A 19,791-nucleotide genomic window follows, 5' to 3' on the forward strand; every position below is an offset into this window, starting at 1 on the left:
AATGTCTATTCTGCATATGGGCTGTGTCACAATACCAGACAACATTCTAACAAAGAATCCTGATTACAGTCAGTAATTTAGCCACGTAAAGTGGCCTTTCTGTATACATGTAGTCGTTGACATTTCAAGATATTTTAAGACACCTTTGTCTTTAATATCTTGAAATTACAAAACTCCAGTGTGTCAGTGAGCACTGCCATTTCATCACAACTCCCCAGCAGGAACACCTCTGTCTGCCGACAGAGTTTATGATAATGGAGGTGGTGCCCAGCTTAGGAAAGCATGAGGAAGGCGAGAGGCCCTCACAGTTGTTTTTCAAGGTAAGTTCTGCTACCAACTAGTAGGAAGTGTGTATTAGACCAAAATGCCATGGTGAAAATATCTGAAAGATGGCCTTTATACAAAACACCTGTGAATGTCTACCTCTTTTCCTGTGCATTTGAACTCAAGGTAGGGTCCGGTACATTCACCTAAAAGATATTTAAGGTCCAAGCCTCCTACCGTAGGGCCTGTGAGCAGTGTCTCATCAAGGGTTTCACAACAAGCTCTTTGAAGCCATTGGAACCTTCGTTTTCTCATTTACGGTCCTGTTGTTAGAACCGGTCTCCACCCCGTGTTGCTTTACTTCTCCCTCCTTGAAAGACCATGGTGTGATCTGGAAGTATTTAGAACTGTTAGGATTGTGGCAGGTTAATAAATAATGTGCTGCACTTGGCAATTGATTTCTGGGCTAAAAGCAGTTGGAAGGGTCTGAGGTTTAATTCTGAATTCTTAGCTGAGAGTTGCCGGCAAAGCACCCTATTTTAAAATGATATTTAAAGCGAGATCAGAAGGTACTCTTCAGGCTGACTTAGTGTCTGTAGTTAAATACCCGCATCTTTAATGTACTTGGGCCTCATTTTCCATAGCTTTCTGCTAAATGTGAGGCTCTAGAATAGGCACTATCTTTTGCAGATGTTCAGCCTAGATTATTTTTTTTAAAGAAAAAGTTCTGTTTCAACATCCTTCTCTCTTTTCCCCCCTGAAGAGGTAACATGATGACATTTTGAAAAGTAAGAAGCTATTGAATAAGTGAAACATTTCGTTACCATGCGTTTAAGTCAGGCATATGTTTTCGGTTTCAGATAATTCCGTTGGTTATTTCCCGAATTTGATTTTCTCAAAATTCAGCTTTTAAAAATTCCCATAGATGATGATTGTGATAATGATGATGATTAAAAAGGGGCACATTCCCTTTGAACTCTAAAACTCATAGCCATGTATCTTCTTGACAATGCTTATCCTGTATATTGTGTTAAAGCTAGGAAAGAAAAGTTTCTATTTCTAATGCCAGGGTGAAGTATGAATTGGAAGACCGTTTCGACAAAAATTCTATCTGGGTGCTTGAGGTCTTCTTCCTAAACATTTCATTTAAGACAATATTAAAAGCTTTAAACATACTGATCGTTGGTTCTTTAGAATACTTTTTCAGAGTGCTTCTTAACCTGTCTCCCCTCCCCCCCAAGCCCCCAAATCTCCTTATAACCTAATCACAATTGACGAGCTTCCCCAGACACCCAAGACCACGATTCTAGGGCCTACAGCTGATTCTTCAGCCTCATGGCCAGACTTCTGAGATGTTTAAACTTTTTTGTTGTTAATCATACAAATTCTACTTCTGAATGTGCTGTCTATAAAATACAGCCTCGGCAGGGTAGCTCACACATTTTTAAAATGTTCTCCAAATGGTAGAAATGGCTTTGTAGGGAAGCCAAAGTGTTTATACAGTTTCTCTTAGAGAAATAAAGTTCTTTATCCTAGATCGGATGTCCAGTTTTCACAAGATGATTGCTGAGAAGGTTATAGGCAGCGGCTCTGTTAAAAAGCATTGCTTTCTGTTAATTAGAGACGTGCAAGCAGACCAGCGCTCCATAGCCTTAATTGCAGAAATGATCCACACTGCTAGTCTGGTACACGACGATGTCATCGACGATGCAAGTTCTCGGAGAGGAAAACACACGGTTAATAAGATCTGGGGTGAAAAGAAGGTACGGTGTTTTAGTTTCCTTTCAATCTTCTTACCCAACCACACACTCTTTGGTTTGCATTTATTTTTTAGATTTGTCTCATTAAAAAGTAAAGTATGCTTCCTCACATGCGGCCTTCCGAATTTCAAAATAGAATTCATGTCTGTGTACGGACATTTGCTAATAGAGAAAACCATAGAAAGCTGAACTTAATATTTCTGGTTATTCATAGTTTTACATAGAATTCCTTTTGGTTATTGACAAAGAGATTTTTGTTGTTATCCAAAAAGCATGTTTCATGAGGACTCATACATTTTACTTCTGGCCTCAGAGTACCCAGATTCAGTTTGATTCTTTATCTATTGACTGCCATGTAGAAGAGTGTCATGACAAGTGACTAAGTAAAGCTAAAATATATGTGTGTGAATATTATATTGTTTTAAATATAGGTACGTAGAAAGATATATACACACACTGTGAAAATTCTACCTTTTGTAGGGGCTGTATAATTGAGTTTGGTTCATACATGTATATTTTAAAGCATATTTCCATAGTATTTTATCAGCATCTCTTGAAAGGGTATATAAGTTGGGGACTTCTGCTTAAAAGTGTTTAAATCATGTTTGAAGAATGGGAATGAAGCTGCACAAATGAACATGAAGACGTATAGGCCTTTCGTGTGATGCGGGCAGCCCCCTCCACACGCACCTCCCGTGGCCGCCCTGCCTGTTTGAAGCACACATAAAACATTAGTGTGAACGAGGTTTCCCTTGGCTCGCCTTCCCCTCCCTCACACATTTATTTTTCTTCCCCTCACATATTTGTAGTACCTGGTTACCTCCTATTTTCTAATTGCCCTATGAAAAAGAAGAAATATATATTAATTGTTATCTTCACGTGCTGGTTTTGCTTTCTTGTACATGACTTTGCTGTGTAATCGAGTCCTGAGATCTCATTTATAAATCTTTTATTTCAAATTTTAAATTGAAAGGTCTTGTGTCCTATGGGCAGAATTCCATACATCAGAATGTTGTTTTTATTTTTTATTTTATTTTTTTTTTTAATTTTTTTTTCAACGTTTATTTATTTTTGGGACAGAGAGAGACAGAGCATGAACGGGGGAGGGGCAGAGAGAGAGGGAGACACAGAATTGGAAACAGGCTCCAGGCTCTGAGCCATCAGCCCAGAGCCCGACGCGGGGCTCGAACTCACGGACCGCGAGATCGTGACCTGGCTGAAGTCGGACGCTTAACCGACTGTGCCACCCAGGCGCCCCAGAATGTTGTTTTTAAAAAAAGGGGGGGGGGATGGGGGGAAGTGCAGTTTCATTTTGGAGAGGTCATGGGTACATTTATGACATGTCCCTGAGTCAACTGTTCTCAGGGCCTGTCCCTAAAGCCTTAGTTAAGAGAACAAATCCTGGGGGCACCTGGGTGGTTCAGTAGGTTACACATCTGACTTTGGCTCACGTCATGATCTCACAGCTTGTGAGTTCGAGCCCCACGTCGGGCTCTGTGCTGACAGCTTGGAGCCTGGAGCCTGCTTCAGATTCTGTGTCTCCCTCTCCCTCTCCCCTTCTCCCATTCGCACTCAGTGTCTCTCTCTCTCAAAAATAAACATAAAAATTAAAAAAAAACACCAACAACAACAACAAATTCGGGCCTTCTCCCTGCCTAGTTAGTCCCCGCTGTGATCATCTCTGCTGTTGGGGGCCTCTTTCAGCCTGTGACTGGTCTGCCTTACACAGGCCTGCCTGCAAGCCTCCTCCCCTTTACCGCCTCTTAGCCAAAAGTACTGTGTGTCCATTGAAAGTCCATTCACACAGCACCTGCTCCAGGAGCCCACAGTACCCTGCCTGGGTACCAGCCCTTCTTTCCTTTAACCCCTCAGCCAGCATTCCCCAGTGCCCAGTCTGGAGACTTTACTTTCACAGGCTGGAAGCTTCTGGCCTCTGGGATCCCCAGGGCCAGGAGAGGAAAGACGTAAAAGCCTAGAGATCCTGAGCCCTCCAGCTGCAAATGATGTACGGGTGGCTGAAAGATAGACATATATGTGCATGTATATGTCATAATGTATATGATGACTTTGTTAATGTATATGTGTATGTTGAGATCCCTTGTACAGTATGTTCTATAAAATGATAAATAGGTAAACATACTGAACATAATTTTAGGTACCAGAGAAAAGACAATAAAAACTTAAAATGTGGTTATGTTGAAAATTCTATGAATTAAAATGTCTATGAGATCAACCATTTATAACTATAACATAAAATGTAGGCATATTTTTAAATATGAAAATGAGTTTGTTTAATTACAGCCTGTAATTCAGTTATATATAATTTTTAATAAGCTACAAATACAGTATGGGCATCTACTCCCACTCTAAAGAAGATTGGAAAAAATATTGATTATCTAGTGTTCACTACAAAAAATTTTATCTAAGAATGAGGAGCAGTGTAATACAGTGCAAAGAGCATTGAACTTGGAGCCGGGATTCCCTGGTTTGGTTTTCATTGAGAAAAATGCCAGGCGCTGGGGTGTGCCAAGTGCTGGCTGAGATCATTCCCAGCCTGTGCCCTCAAGGAGTTGGTAGATAGGGAATCAGTAGTTGAAGAAAAATGAGAAGACTGCAGTATGCACGGGGTGCTGTTCTCATGCAGATCCAAGTGGACTTCCTAGAAGTGTCCTCTGTGCTAATTGTGCAGAGGAGTCAGCTCAGTGAAGAAGGGGAAGGACTTTCTGAGTAGAAGAAATGATAGGTGCACAGACACAACAGCACGGTGTGAGCGAAGAGCAAGTGTCCAGCACGGCCAGTCTGAGGGCAACTGTACCCTGGTGGGGCCCAGGGATGAAGCGAGAGAGTTTGACCCTGTCCATCTCCACGCATCCACTTCCTCAGCTCTGATTGGAGAGACTGGGTAACCTCTGGGAACTGATCCCATTCCCACTATGTGCCGAACCTGTAACTGACGATTGCAGAGTCCTACTGAGGAAGAGGTAGGGGAAGACTCACGGCCAAGATGAACCCTCCCTCCCTTTCTGTATTTATCTTCTGAGGAGCCAGCTTCATTGTTGGCTCCACTGCTCCGATCCTTTTCTCTGAGTTGTTTTCTTTTTTCTTTTCTAGGCTGTTCTCGCTGGTGATCTAATTCTTTCTGCAGCATCTATAGCTCTGGCACGGATCGGAAATACAACTGTCATATCTATTTTAACCCAAGTTATTGAAGATTTGGTGCGTGGTAGGTTAATTCTGACGCTGCTGCTTTTTTAATTCAGTCTCAGTAGAGTTATCCAGGCAATCAAACCGTATCGCAAATTACCCCTTTCTTTCTTTATAGGCGAGTTTCTTCAGCTAGGGTCAAAAGAAAATGAGAACGAGAGATTCGCACACTACCTTGAAAAGACCTTCAAGAAGACTGCCAGTCTGATAGCCAACAGTTGTAAAGCAGTATGTACGTTCTGTCTTTGTTCACGTTAAAAAAAAAATGCCTCATAGCTCTTTCTTGAGAGCTAATTTTCCTGGGAAACATTTCACTGGAGAACCTTAAAATAGTAACCAGAATCCCAAGAGGTCATTGAGAGAATTACATCCCCAAACAGTGGGATCTTCTGCTGTGGGTTTCATGTTCACTGTCTTCTTTTGCTGTGCATGCATTCACTCTTCATCCTTCCCCGCCAAGAACAGAATCAGAATAAGCTATCTTCACCCAGTTTACTCTCCAGACTGTTTAACATGTTGAAAAACTTGTCATGATTAGTGGAATAATGTCTTTCATGGTTGTTGTACCATATACCATTTCTGACATATTAGCCTTAAGAAGTTACAAAGTGCTATGTTTGCGGGGGGGGGGGGGGGTGTGCAGAGGAAGAGAGAGAGAATCTCAAGCAGGCTCCTAGCTCGAAGCCCGACGCAGGGTTCGGTCTCATGACCCTGGAATTGTGACCTGAGCCAAAATCAAGAATTGGGCACTTCTGCCCAAGAAAAAATACCTGTTAGGTTGTCCTAGTTTTCTTTGTTCTTTATTAGGAGTAGTAGATCCTCCAATCTTTGGGGAATAAACTATAAACAAGCCATTTTTCTTTGAGCTGTAAATCGAGTGTGCACTATAACTTTTCTCTCCCTTGATTTCCCTCCCTGGCCTTCCCTCTGGTCTTCTTGTTTTTATGTTTTCTTTTTCCCATTCTGAGAGGCATGGGTCCAGCTTTTCATTGGCTTGGATTTACTGCCACTTTTATTTTTATTTATTTTTATTTTTTAATTTACATCCAAGTTAGCATATGTACAACAATAATGATTTCAGGAGTAGATTCCAGTGATTCATCCCCAACAAGTGTCTTCCTTAATACCTTACCCATTTAACCCATCCCCCCCACCCACAATCCCTCCAGCAACCCTGAGTTTGTTCTCTGTATTTAAAAGTTTCTTATGTTTTTCCCCCTCCCAGTTTTTATTTTAGTTTTGCTTCCCTTCCCTTATGTTGATCTGTTTTGTATCTTAAATTCCTCATGTGAGTAAATTCATATATTTGTCTTTCTCTGACTAATTTCGCTTAGCATAATACCTCCAGTTCTATCCATGTAGTTGCAAATGGCAAGATTTCATTTCTTTTTCATCGCTGAGTAGTATTCCACTGTGTGTGTGTGTGTGTATGTATGTATGTATGTATGTCACATCTTCTTTATCCATTCATCCATCAGTGGACATTTGGGCTCTCTCCATACTTTGGCTATTATCGATATCACTGCTATAAACATCAGGGTGCATGTGCCCCTTTGAATCAGCACACCTGTATCCCTTGGGTAAATGCCTAGTAGTGCAATTGCTGGCTTGTAGGGTAGTTCTATTTTTAATTTTTTGAGGAACCTCCATACTGTTTTCCAGAGTGGCTACACCAGTTTGCCTTCCCACCAGCAGTGCAAAAGGGTTCCTCCTCTCTGCATCCTTGCCAACATCTTTTGTTGCCTATTTATTTTTAGCCATTCTGACAGGTGTGAGGTGGTATCTCATTGTGGTTTTAATTTGCATTTCCCTGATGATGAGTTATGTTGGGCATTTTTTCATGTGTCTGTTTTCCATCTGGATGTCTTCTTTGGAGAAGTAGCTATCCATATCTTTTGCCCTTTTCTTCACTGGATTATTTGTTTTTTGGGTGTTGAGTTTGACAAGTTCTTTATAGATTTTGGATACTAACCCTTTATCTGATATGTCATTTGCAAATATCTTCTCCTATTCCGTTGATTGCCTTTTAGTTTTGCTGATTGTTTCCTTCTCTGTGCAGAAGCTTTTTATTTTGATGAGGTCCCAGTAGTTAGTTTTTACTTTTGTTTCCCTTGCTTCCAGAGACCATGTTGAGTAAGAAGTTGCTGCGGGTAAGGTCAAAGAGGTTTTTGCCTGCTTTCTCCTCGAGGATTTTGATGGCTTCCTGTCTTGTTTAGGTCTTTCACCCATTTAGAGTTTATTTTTGTGTATGGTGTAAGAAAGTGGTCCAGGTTCATTCTTCTGCATGTCGCTGTCCAGTTTTCCCAGCACCATTTGCTGAAGAGCACTCTTCTTTTTTTTAAAGCCAGTATTCTTGGGGCACCTGGGTGGCTCAGGCGATTGAGCATCCAAGTGCGACTCAGGGCATGGTCTCACAGTTCATGAGTTCAAGCCCTGCATTGGGCCTTGCTGCTATCAGCGCAGAACCCACTTCAGATCCTCTGTCCTCCCCCTCTCTGTCCCTCCCCTGCTCACACTCTCTCAAAAAAAAAGTCAGTATTGTCCTTATACAACATGTGGTATTTGGTTCTAGCCCCTAAATGAGAGCCAGTTCTCTTCATAGGATTACTCATCTAACCATACCTCCGCGTAACCAATGTGGCAGAGATGAAACCTGGCAAGTAGGTTGCGATCAAAGCAGCAACAGAGGGAGACCTTCAGGGGACAGATGGACATTGCTGCCATGATGCTCTCTCAACATTCCTGCGGTTAAAGAGCACTTTTCCTCAGGTCTCTTCAGTGAAAAAGGCCCCTTTCCAATAGTGTCTCCATTCTGAAAAGCGTCAAGAAATGGATAATTGTGAATCCTAAAAGAATGCAGACATTTTCTTCCTAAAAACACAAAATTGAAACACTAAGAAATGTGAATTATGTAGAACATGCTGGCCATGACTTCAGCCATTTTTGTCTTTAGTGAAAGGGCCAATATTTTTTGCAAAGAATTGCCTGTGTGGTTTTTTAAAGAGAGATGGCTGGGGCATCGGGGTGGCTCAGTTGGTTGAGCATCTGGCTCTTGATTTCAGCTCAGGTCATGATCTCACAGTTCGTGAGTTTGAGCCCTGCATCAGGCTCTGCGCTGGCAGCATGGAGCCTGCTTAGGATTCTCTCTCTCTGACCCTCCCCAGCTCATGCACTCTCTCACTTTCTCAAATGAATAAATAACATTTTTTTTTTAAATAAAAAGAGAGTTGGCTGAAAATATGGTAGACATTAGAATGCTAAATAAAAGAATCACTCATTTTAAAAGGGTGCCATAAAGTTGCTACATAAACCCTTCATTGATCATCATACCTTTGATGGTCAAAATCTCCATGACGATGGAGAGCCAACCTCATAAGGTACACTAGGGCGTTAAGTGAAGCTTGCAGATGATCAAACCCTACGAAGGGCCAAGGACATGGACCCAAGGCACCAAGGAAAGCCTTGATCGTGGTGTGGTCACAATGCTCTGCTTAGGAAGCCAGAGACGTTATAGCACACATATTCGTTATAAATTGCACTTCATTCTTCACAGATTAGAAAGTAAACAGTGGACATGTGTATTAACATGGCTCGACCCTTTTTTAAAATGAAATGCTTCGTGCTGTCCACTAGGAGGCATTCCGGCATCATCCCACAACTACTCACTTTTTATATGATTTATTCCTATACTCCAGAGCTGTTAGAATAATAAGGCAAAATCATAGTGTGAGCGTTCTAAATAAAAGGTTCTATATTTAAGTGCCTATGGGTAGAAATATTCCAGGGGTGTTGCATATTCAAAATGGCTATTTTTATGTACTCCTGGTATTTAAAATGCAAGGACGTTTGGGCTCCAAAAGTTCATGCAAAGCAAACCAGAAGTGCCAAAAAGAGGAAATACAGAGAATTTAAACATCAGAATTATTGTGGAATAATTAATAGAATTCTAAGATGTTATGGGAATTTGAAAGAAATTTAGCAGCTTATAATTTATCCCGTTAACTTTAATCACTCATTGTTATTTTTTAGTAGAAATAGTATAAAAACTAAGAGAGGGTTGTCTAAGATTGGTGTGTTTTGTTTTGTTTTGTTTTGTTTTGTTTTGTTTTAAATAAGGATTATATTTTCCTTTCTTCCTTTCCTCTCCTGTCCTGTCTTTCTATGTCTGTCTTTCTTGTAGACTCCACGCTTAATGTGGGGCTTGAACTCATGATCAAGGGTCATGATCTAGGCTTTGACCCCTAGATCAAGAGTCCCATGCTCCATTGACTGAACCAGCCAGGACCCCCTCTAGGATTATTTTATGACACTGATTGATAGGAAAATGGAAGTAATATTTTTAAATGAAAGGTTACTTATTTGTGTCCTAGTCATATAGAATACACTCGAGCTTACCAGTGGAGGCCATGATTTGTTCCCCAGAAAAATCTCACGGGAATGAGATCTGAGAGGTCCAGTGGCCCGTCCAGTGTTATTCAGTCAGACATGGCTGAGCTGGGATTGGAACTCAGAACTGGGTATGATAATCCTACATTCGTTTGTTTTTCTTTTCTTTTCTTTTCTTTTCTTTTCTTTTCTTTTCTTTTCTTTTCTTTTCTTTTTTTCCAAATTTGTATACTCTCCAGTGCTGCATGAGGCCTGGAATCAATGGGCTGTCTTCCTGTTACTTTATTTCCAAAGCCACAGTATGCTACCACAGGATTCTGTTTTGTGGGTTGTATTTGCAGAACAGTGTCTTTTGGTACAAAATTCTTGTCTAATCTACACATAGACCTTATTCCTATTTTGCCAGCTGTCATAATATTGTAATAAGGAAAGGGGAGGGGCGCCTGGGTGGCTCAGTCAGTTAAGCCTCCGACTTCGGCTCAGGTCATGATCTCACAGTTCGTGAGTTTGAGCCCCGCGTCGGGCTCTGTGCTGACAGCTGAGAGTGGAGCCTGCTTCAGATTCTGTGTCTCCCTCTCTCTGCCCCTCCCCCATGTGTGCTCTGTCTGTGTGTCTCAAAAATGAATAAATGTAAAAAAAAAAAAAATTATTAAAAAAAAGGGGAAAACTTTTTCTGGTCCAGGATCCAGTCCAGGATCTCTTGTTGCATTTAACTGTCATAAGTCTTTGATGTCTCAGTGTGCAACAAGTTCCTCAGTCCATCTTTGCTCTTATATTACCTTGATTTTTTTTTAAGTTTATTTATTTATTTTGAGAGGGAGAGAGAGAAAGAGATAGCTCAAGTGAGCATACGCAGGGGAGGGGCAGAGAGAGGGGGAGAGAATCTCAAGCAGGCTGCACTGTGTCAGCCTAGAGGCCGACACAGTGCTCAATCTCATAAACCACAAGATCATGACCTAAGCTGAGACCAAGAGTTGGACACTTAACTGAGCCACCGAGACGCCCCCATTACCTTGATTTTTTAATGTGTCATTGAGCCTTTCAAGTTGGATCTGTCTGCTGCTTTGCAAACTTAGATACCGGTTATGCATTTTGCACAGGAAAACAACAAAAAGGATGCCTGCCACCTGCTCAGTTCATCACGTCAGGGGCCACGTCACACGCCCTTTTGTGCTGTTACTGGTGATGTTCACTTTGATCACTTGATTGCAGTAGTAACTGCCAGGTTACTTCATTTTCAGGTTACTATTTTTCCCTATCTGGGGAGGGATTATGAGATTATGTAAATCTGCTTATCAAACTCTCTCTGGTTTTCGCATCTATTTGTAATTCTTTCCTCAGACACTTATTACCACAATGGCTGCCAAGTCACTGTTTTGTGAATTCTGTCATTCCTTCAACATCTTGCTTCTACCATAGAAGGGTATTTGATTTAAGGACTATCTTATCTCTGTGAACTCTTGGATTCTTATTCTGTGGATTATAACCCTTTACTGTTATTTATCTGAATGCTGAATTATCCCATATTCGGCCAGTGGGGAAGACCTTTTAACCTGGCTTCTGTGTCCTTTTAATCTAACCCCATCATTCTTTTAGCACTTACTTAATTTCTTTATTTTTTAGAGAGATTGCAAGTGGCGGGGGGGTGGGGGGGGGGGAGAAGATGAATGAGAATCCGAAGCAGGCTCCATTCTCAGTGTGGAGCCAGACACGGGGCTCGAGCCCACAACTTGCAATCGCGACCTGAGCTAAAATCACGAGTGAGACGCTCAACTGACTGAGTTACCCAGGTGCCCCAACACTTCATTAATTTCTGGCAGAAGACGTTCCAGGTTCATCTTGTCCTTCCCAACACTAGGATTCATAATTTCTCCAAAGAGCCCTCTTCTTTTGTTGGAGGATGGTATTTAGAAACCAAGATCTCTCCACTAGGTATCATTGGGCCCTCCAATGATAGTAGACAGAAATAGGAAATTTATATATATATATATATACATATATACACACACATATATATATATACACATATACATATATATATATACACACACATATATATATACACATATACATATACATATATATATATATATATACACATATATATATATGGGTATGTTTATGTCTTGATCTTTTTATTTCCCATCTATGTGTATCCAAACAGTGATGTATCATATTGTTGGCTCATTCCACAGAATTCGTGATTTATCTAGCGTTCTGTCCTTCCATACAGTTGACCTTTGAACAACATAGGTTAGAACAGCACAGATCTTTATATGCGGGTTATCTTTTTTCTTTTTAATAAATACAGTATAGTACTATGAAAGTAGTTTCTCCTTATGATTTTTTAAAGAACATTTTCTATAGCGTTATTGTAAGGATGTAGTATATAATACGTATACAGAGTATGTGTTAATCGAATGTGTCATCAGTGAGGTTTCTGGTCAACAGTGGGCTATTAATAGTTAAGTTTCGGGGGAGTCAAAAATTATATGCAGATTGTCACCTGCACAGGACATGGAGGGGTGTCAGCACCCCTGACCCCCATGTTGCTCAGAGGTCGACTGTATTTGTAGCTCCTTTCCCCAAAAATGAGAAGCTTGACTCCCATTCTCCACAATATATTTATTTGCTCAGTCCCCTAGAATATACCAAAGGGGTTTAAAAATTGGTAACTCCTATCTCTGTAAAAAATAAAAACCTAGTAGTTCAGTATTTGTTTATAGTTCCTTTTTGTCTTTAGCCTGAGGATAATATAATCAAAAATCTGTGTTCGAAGTTACCTCTTTTCAGTGTGGTTATATTATTATTTGAAACATAAGCTAGATTATTTTTTACTCCATTTTAGAGGTCCCCTCCCATTCTTAACCGATTTTGTTTTTGTGGGGGTTGGAGGCTGTTGGTGTGGTTTTGAGTGTATGAAATGTTAACCTAGCTCCTTAAGTCAGAAGTGTATACAGACTGGTACTTGCCCACCATTCCCATGTGTCCCGTCCCCCTCCTCATCCTTTCCACCCACCCTGTGAGTGACCAGTCTCTTTGCTTCTGCTTCCTCCTTCCTGTGTTTCTTTTTACACAGATGAACAGCCCCACATGCATGTTGTTTCCCCTTCTTTCTTGCAAGGAAAAGTAGGATGCTGTGCTACCTTTTCTGTGTCTGTCTGACCTTTGCACCTTGCTTTCTTCAATTAACAGTGTATCAGGGATATCATCCCATGCTGCTCTGTAGAATCTTCCTCTCATTGTATTGTATTGTATTGTATTGTATTGTATTGTATTGTATTGTATTGAGAGAGAGAGAGAGAGAGGGAGAGAGAATTTTAAGCAGGCTCCACACGCGGCACAGAGCCTGAGGCGGGCTCCATCTCATGACCATAAGATCATGGCCTGAGCCAAAATCAAGAGTTAGACTCTCAACCAGCTGAGCCACCCAGGAGCCCCTCTTCCTCATTTTTTAAACAGCTGCTTCGTATCCTATCGAGTGGATATACCGTGGTTTTCTCAGCCACTCCTATATATGGGTGTTTAGGCTTCCAGTAGTTTACAGTTACAAATAATACTATAGTGCCTAACCTTATGCAAGTATGTTTTTTATTTTTATTTTTTAACGTTTCTTTATTCTTGAGAGAGACGAGAGCGCGCGCAAGCCCAAGGGCATGAGTGGGGGAGGTGCAGAGGTGGGGGGAGACACAGAATCTGAAGCAAGCTCCAGGCTCCAAGCTGTTAGCACAGAGCCCAATGCAGGGCTCCAACTCATGAACTGCGAGATCATGACCTGAGCTGAATTTGGACGCTTAACCAACTGAGCCACTCAGGCGCTCCAGTGTTTTTGAATTGTTAGCAGTGTACCTTCTGGGTGTATTTGAAGGTAGTCGTGTGTGTAGTTCTTGCCCCACCATGTTTCCCTCCATAAGGACTGTACTCTCAGATGTTCTCACCACCAGGGTATGTGAGCTTCTTGCCTGTTTGCCCACAGCCTCGCTCACTGAATGTGTTGTAAGGCTTTTCAGTTTTTGCCAGTTTGATAGATGAGAAAATGTTATTGCAGTGGGGTTTTAATTTGCATTTCTCCCTTCTAAGTGAACTTGAACATTTCAGGTGCTTAAGGGCCATTTTTATATCTTCAGTTTTTGTTATTTGCCAGTGTCTTTTGCCCATCTTCTAACGTGTTTGGTCCCCCCACGCCCCTAGTTTTAAAGAGCTCTTTACAGGGGCGCCTGGGTGGCGCAGTCGGTTAAGCGTCCGACTTCAGCCAGGTCACGATCTCGCGGTCCGGGAGTTCGAGCCCCGCGTTGGGCTCTGGGCTGATGGCTCAGAGCCTGGAGCCTGTTTCCGATTCTGTGTCTCCCTCTCTCTGCCCCTCCCCCGTTCATGCTCTGTCTCTCTCTGTCCCAAAAATAAATAAACGTTGAAAAAAAAAATTTGAAAAAAAAAAAAAAAGAGCTCTTTACAGGGGCGTCTGGGCAGCCCAGTGCGTTGAGCATCCACCTCTTGATTTCCGTTCAGGTCATGATCTCTGCACTAGCAGCCTGGAGCCTGCTTGGGATTCTCTCTCTCTTCCTCCCTCTCTGCCCCTCCCTCGCTGTCTCTCTCTCTCAAAATAAATATACTTTAAAACAAAACAAAAAAGAGCTCTTTATATAGTAAGAATATTAGCACTTTATCTGTGATATTATGTTGCATATATTCTCCCCCAGTATTTTTAGTTGTTTTTTGACATGACAACACCTATTTCGATATTTTGTATGTAAGAATGGAGCTCCAATTATCTCCACCATTTTTTTAATAAAGAAGACACGAGGCATCTGTGTGTCTTCAGGATAGATGTCTTAACTTCCTTGGTGACACAGAGATGCTTGATGAACACCAAGTGCTGGTCCCTGCAATGCAGCCTGTGCTCCCCAGCCTCTCTGAGACCAGGCTCATGAGAACGTTCTGAGACCTTCCTCCTCTTCCCCCAGAAGAGCCACACGCGTACAGCAGGACCTGCTGTGGGCCTGCTTCCAACAGAAAGGTTAGCCAGGCTCCACTTTCTTTTCCCCTGTCATTCTTCATCCTCCACCCACATCTGGAAAGAGGCACCTCTCCCCTGACGCTGAGCACAAGAAGCGCTTGTGTCCTGTCTGCACACCTCCTCTGTGCTTTTTGTGTTGCACAGCTTGTGACTTCTCCACCTGCACGGGGCGGATCCAGGCGATCCTTACCCAGCGTGGGGGAGCAGGATTCTCTGGGCACTGAGGAACGGTCTTTGCACCCCAGGCGTGGAAATCTGGGCAGAAATGTCCCTTCCCCGCCTATGAAGCAGAAGCTGCCCACTAAGTATCACTCATTTCTGTGGTAGCATGTGAGCTGCAGGCGGTGCGCCCAGACCACATAGCTTTCTGCTTCCTCGGGCACATGATTTGACTTCTTTGGGCTTCTGTTTTGCGCCCCTTGGAAGCAGTGTAATAAAGTGATTAAGAGAATGGTCTCTGGAGTCCGACTCTTGGGTTCAAATTCTCATTCCACCGTTTCCCAGCCCTGTAACATCTGGTGCTCTCTGTGCCTCCGGGCCTGGCCCGTGAGTTAATACACGAGAAATCTCAGAATAGCTCCTGGCATATGATGAGGGCTTGGTAATTGTTTGCTCTTATCATCATCAACCACAAAAGAAATGCTTCTGGGACACTGTGCAGCTTAACTAAGATAATGTAAAGTGCTCATCATATGTACTCCATAAATTTTAATCCAATGAGTTTAGAAATAGAAGAGAGTTTTTAAATATCTCTTACTTTTCAGGAAGAAAGCTGGCATTTCTGTGCTGTTTTGTGTTGAAGTAACAGCATGAACAGGCTCGCTCTCTGAGTTATTTCTGCCTGGAAAGGGGGTGTCATTGTGTTCTGAGCTCAGCACATCCTCGGCTGCCCAGATCTTACCACACTTACTCTTTCGGCCAAGTTGATGGCTATCTTGACTCTTGTCAAAATTTCTAAATCGTCTCCCAGCTGGTGTCATAGATTCTTTAGTTTGGTTGAAAAGAGGAATCTCTTCCTGTACGTGGATCCGTGCCTGTCAGTCGTCAGGTCTGTGCCGTTGAAAGCGGTTGTGAGTTTGTTATTCATTCAAGTGGCCACCTGACCTTTCATGACAGGCAAATTTGTATCAAGGACCTGCAGCCAAACATTAACGCGGTCACAGACTTCATTAAGTCATCAAAAACATTCTCAGGGCTAAGAGAATGTTGCCCAGATTGTATGATCTGGCTTTAATTAGCCTCGGAGCATGGACACTACCCAGCTCCTGTTCCTGCACCTAGGAGAAGGGGAGGAGGAGGATAATTAACAACAACAGCAAACATCTAGTGTTATGGCCAGATGCCCAGCACTCTGCTGAGGTTTAAAAGCAGCATTGCGTGTATTCCTCACAGCAGCCCTATGAGCTAAGTGCTTTTGATCCTGCGTTTTACAGATGAGGAAACTGAAGCCCAGAAATACCAAGTAATACGCTAAGCTCACATGGTAATACGTGGCGTATTTACACGCCCCTGGCAGGCTAACCGCAGAGTCCGCACCACTGGGCTACACAGATGCCTGAGCAAAGAGGGTGCCGACCAGAGGGTCACGAAGGACAGGATCCTTCATCATCAGTGACCCACCTCGGGAAGGAGACTGCACCTCGTCTGCCTTTCTCATGGAGTCAGCGTAGACATTTCCTCTCCGGTGGAGTAGACCTCATTCCTGTTCCCTCCTTTCGGTTTTTACCCAGTCTTTGTTTTCTGGAAATGTGGCAGGGTCTGCTTAGCAGAGCAGTGGGAAAGGCACTCAAGTGCCGGAGCCAGCTAGTTTTTTTTTGAGTTTTAAAAAGTGCTTAGAAGTCTTACTTCTCCTCCACTGAAAAAGAAAGGAAAAAAAAAGTTTCCATGTAGTTAATTACTTCTTGCAAGAGAAATACAGGAGCAGTAGGACCATGAAGACCCTTGAGAATGAGAAAACAGGATGTCAGAAGCGGAGGTCTGAGGCTGTTTCACACATGTGAGGAAATAGCTGCATTTGAGAAATAAGTGAAATCACCAAAAATTTAGTATTAAAAGAAACTACAAATGAGGAAATACATATATAGCAACATCATGTGTGATTAGATCAGACTAGCTAGCCCTAAAATAAGGTCTACATCAATAGAAAAACAAAAATAAAGCCAACATTTAGGCCAGGTTTAGCACCGAGTGCTGGAAGCAGTGGGAAAAATGACTTATCCTGGGAAAGGGGTGGAAGGCGGTTTCCTTAAAATCTGAAAAAACCGTCTGAAGCTGACATCCTTTTATTAAAAGCACCAGTATCGTATGCATGTTTGATCTCCCTCTGCTGCAGTATCTCCTGACCAGCCTCACTGCCTCTCATTTGAGGGACCGGATGGATGCATCTGTGCACACAGACTGGGGCTGCCCGGCTCGGGCCTGCCAGCAGCTTATTTCAGAATTCTCTCTCTGCTTCAGGTCTCTGTCCTCGGATGCCCTGATCCAGCGGTGCATGAGATTGCCTATCAATACGGGAAAAACGTGGGAATAGCCTTTCAGGTTGGTCTGCTGCTTTTTAAGAACGTGGCCTGGTGGCACAGCGGGAGGGGCAGCCGCGATGCGGGATGTGGTGCTCTAGATGCCCCTCTTTCCCTTCCACCAGCTAATAGACGACGTGTTGGACTTCACCTCGTGTTCTGACCGGATGGGCAAACCAACGTCGGCAGATCTGAAGCTTGGGTTAGCCACCGGCCCTGTCCTGTTCGCTTGCCAACAGGTAGGTTTTCCAAACTCCCTTGGACACACTGCTTTGTCTGCTCCAGGCACAGCTGATGGGAAGGTATGGGGTAAGCATTTAGGTAAGCTGATAGGGGAGATATGGGAAAGCATTCAGGTAAGAGACCTGGACCTAGATTTGATCCTGGCCCTGGGGCTGAGATGTTGGGACCAGCCATTTTACTTCTAAGCTTTATCTGTGAATAAAACTTGAAACGGAAGAGATTACAACGTTCCCCTCAGGGTCGTACTGAGGATTAACTGAGAAAATGCTCGGAAGTACCTCGTAAATTAAATGCTGTATGTATTTAAGGTAGCATTACAATTATTTCCATATATTTTAGGCACTGACAAGGTGAATGGTTTCCGCATCTTGATTATAGGACTGGATTTGGGATGTGCCTCAGAGCCCCTTAAAAAGGCACTGGAAGGGCCTCCCAGCATAAGAAATTCTGCAGTTCTAGAAGTTTAATGGGAATGTTTGCTGCTCTCAGAGGGCCTTGGCCATTGCCTCAAAATGTCAAGAACATTTACAAGGACAACTAGAACCACATAGTTCTTTCTTTCTCCAGATTGAGGGACTGTCAGTTAAGGAAGTAAGTAAAAGCTGCCTTCATATTCTCCTTCACGTGGATGAAAAAGCTTAGGAAGCTTCAGAGATGCTGCAGGGACTGGCGAGGCAGACATTTATTTCCAGAGCCTGCTCTGGAGGCCGGCCACGTGGCTGTGGCTGGGCCAAGTGTGGTTTGAAGTGAGTGGGACATTGGCTGGCATTTGGACATCTTTTTAATAGATTGTAACTTTGCAGCATATTTAATCCGGTATTTAGCAAAGCAGTAAGATGTTCATCACCAGTCCATGAAATGAAGAATTATTAGCTCTTTGGCCTAAAATTTTAGTAACTTTTAGTTTTTGAGAGATTTGCCTGTATTCTTTCTCACAATTTACAGAAATAAACTATGTCTTCCGTAGAACTCAGGGATTCTGTTTTGACATTATTGAAACCAGTGACCTTGCTTTTGATCAATTTTCCACCCAGGGAAGGAGAGATCATCTTTTGTCCACTGTCTAGCAGAGCCATAACCAGGGTAATTCTCCTTTAGGGGAATCTAGCAGCTGGCAGGGGTGAAGGGGCGGGGTGGACCAGGTGATCGTGGCCAACGCTAGTGGACATCAGTCAACTGAGGAATGAAGTACCCACTCACCCACCCAAAAGGAGATGTTGAAGCCCTTTGTGGAAATAGCAGTCCTCACTACCAGGCTCTGTCCTCTCAGAATTTTGAGGCAGAGGTGAGAAGAGAACGACGTGTTATAGATGGGTTCTTTCTCCTCATGAGACTAACTTGCCAGCCCAAAACTCAATAATATTAATACATGTGCTAAGTTCCGACAAAATTTATAAAATCCTCTTGTATACATTAAAGCATGAGCAAGGAACATTTTCTTTTTTACTATTAACCCACAAAACGGAGGATTCATAAACCCTGCAAACGTAAAGGCATGCCTGAGGCCAGAAAGATCAGTCACTGGCTGCTGTCTGTACAGACTCCAAACGTTAGTCTATTCAGATGCTGGTTAGTAAATGTTGAGTCAGGAACAGGAGGAATGGAGGGAATGGAGACTGCCAGCTCAGTGAGGATTCTTTCAGTGAGGCCCTGAGGTTATCAAGATGACTAAGGAACAAGCCTTTTCCTAAAGAAGCTTGTAGTCTACTAAAAAGCTTGGTGTGCCGTACTTTTAGAAATCTTAACAATGACAAATAATTGTCATGAGCCCCAGGACACTAACAGTTGACTCCGCTGAACCTTTTAAGATGATGGATGGAGAATGGATGCCTCTTCTGATTGTTTCACTATGAACCTATTTCAACAGAAACTAATTAACTTTCTTCTACACAAAGGAGTTGTGAATTGTTCTCCTTTCAGATACACTGGGACAAAGTTGGGGAAAAAATGGATCATTCCTGTATCACCCCAACCTATATGTGGTCAGTAATACATAAGAGATTTTAAAATACTTGTTTAAAAAAGGGGGGCGGGGGCAAGGAAAAGGAATACACAGAAGCTTACCGCGTCCTTAACCACAGTGCTACCGGTGTCTCACTGGGAAATGCAGCGTCACGAGGTACCCATTCACCCTCACCAGACAGTGCTGTTCCCATCTGCCCACAAGGCAGTAGGGAAAGGGAGTTAAAAGGCACATGGCCGCCTAGAAAGGGGAACACAGAGTGAGGCCAAGAGGGAAGTGACTCTGGAAAGAACCTGCTTCCTAAGTAGATCAGCTGTTTCTGTCCTGTGGCTTATCGGCAAAAGTTAGTACAAAAAAGCATTGTCGTTTTAAAAGAAAATATCAGGTTTAGTCTCCACTACAGATTATATCAGCAAAAAAGGGGTTCTTGGCCAGAAATGT

General features: G+C 42.7%; 1 protein-coding gene across 5 annotated transcripts in view; it reads left to right on the plus strand.

The window, feature by feature from the left end:
- Nucleotides 1-19,791, plus strand: part of PDSS1 (decaprenyl diphosphate synthase subunit 1) — a 42,843-nt gene that overhangs the window by 16,234 nt on the left and 6,818 nt on the right. For 4 of the 5 annotated variants that reach the window (XR_006294756.1, XM_043564884.1, XM_043564883.1 and 1 more), the window contains 5 exons: nt 1,886-2,027; nt 5,136-5,247; nt 5,347-5,456; nt 17,086-17,166; nt 17,270-17,383. Coding sequence is in view for 3 of the 5 variants with exons in the window: in XM_043564884.1 (XP_043420819.1) it covers nt 1,886-2,027; nt 5,136-5,247; nt 5,347-5,456; nt 17,086-17,166; nt 17,270-17,383 (559 nt within the window). In the remaining 2 variants the exon portion in view is untranslated. Of the gene's footprint in view, nt 1-1,885; nt 2,028-5,135; nt 5,248-5,346; nt 5,461-17,085; nt 17,167-17,269; nt 17,384-19,791 lie in introns of those variants that run through there. The other variant, XR_006294757.1, reaches the window with a different exon arrangement.

The sequence above is a fragment of the Prionailurus bengalensis genome, chromosome B4, assembly GCF_016509475.1.
Source record: "Prionailurus bengalensis isolate Pbe53 chromosome B4, Fcat_Pben_1.1_paternal_pri, whole genome shotgun sequence".
Lineage (NCBI taxonomy): Eukaryota > Metazoa > Chordata > Mammalia > Carnivora > Felidae > Prionailurus > Prionailurus bengalensis.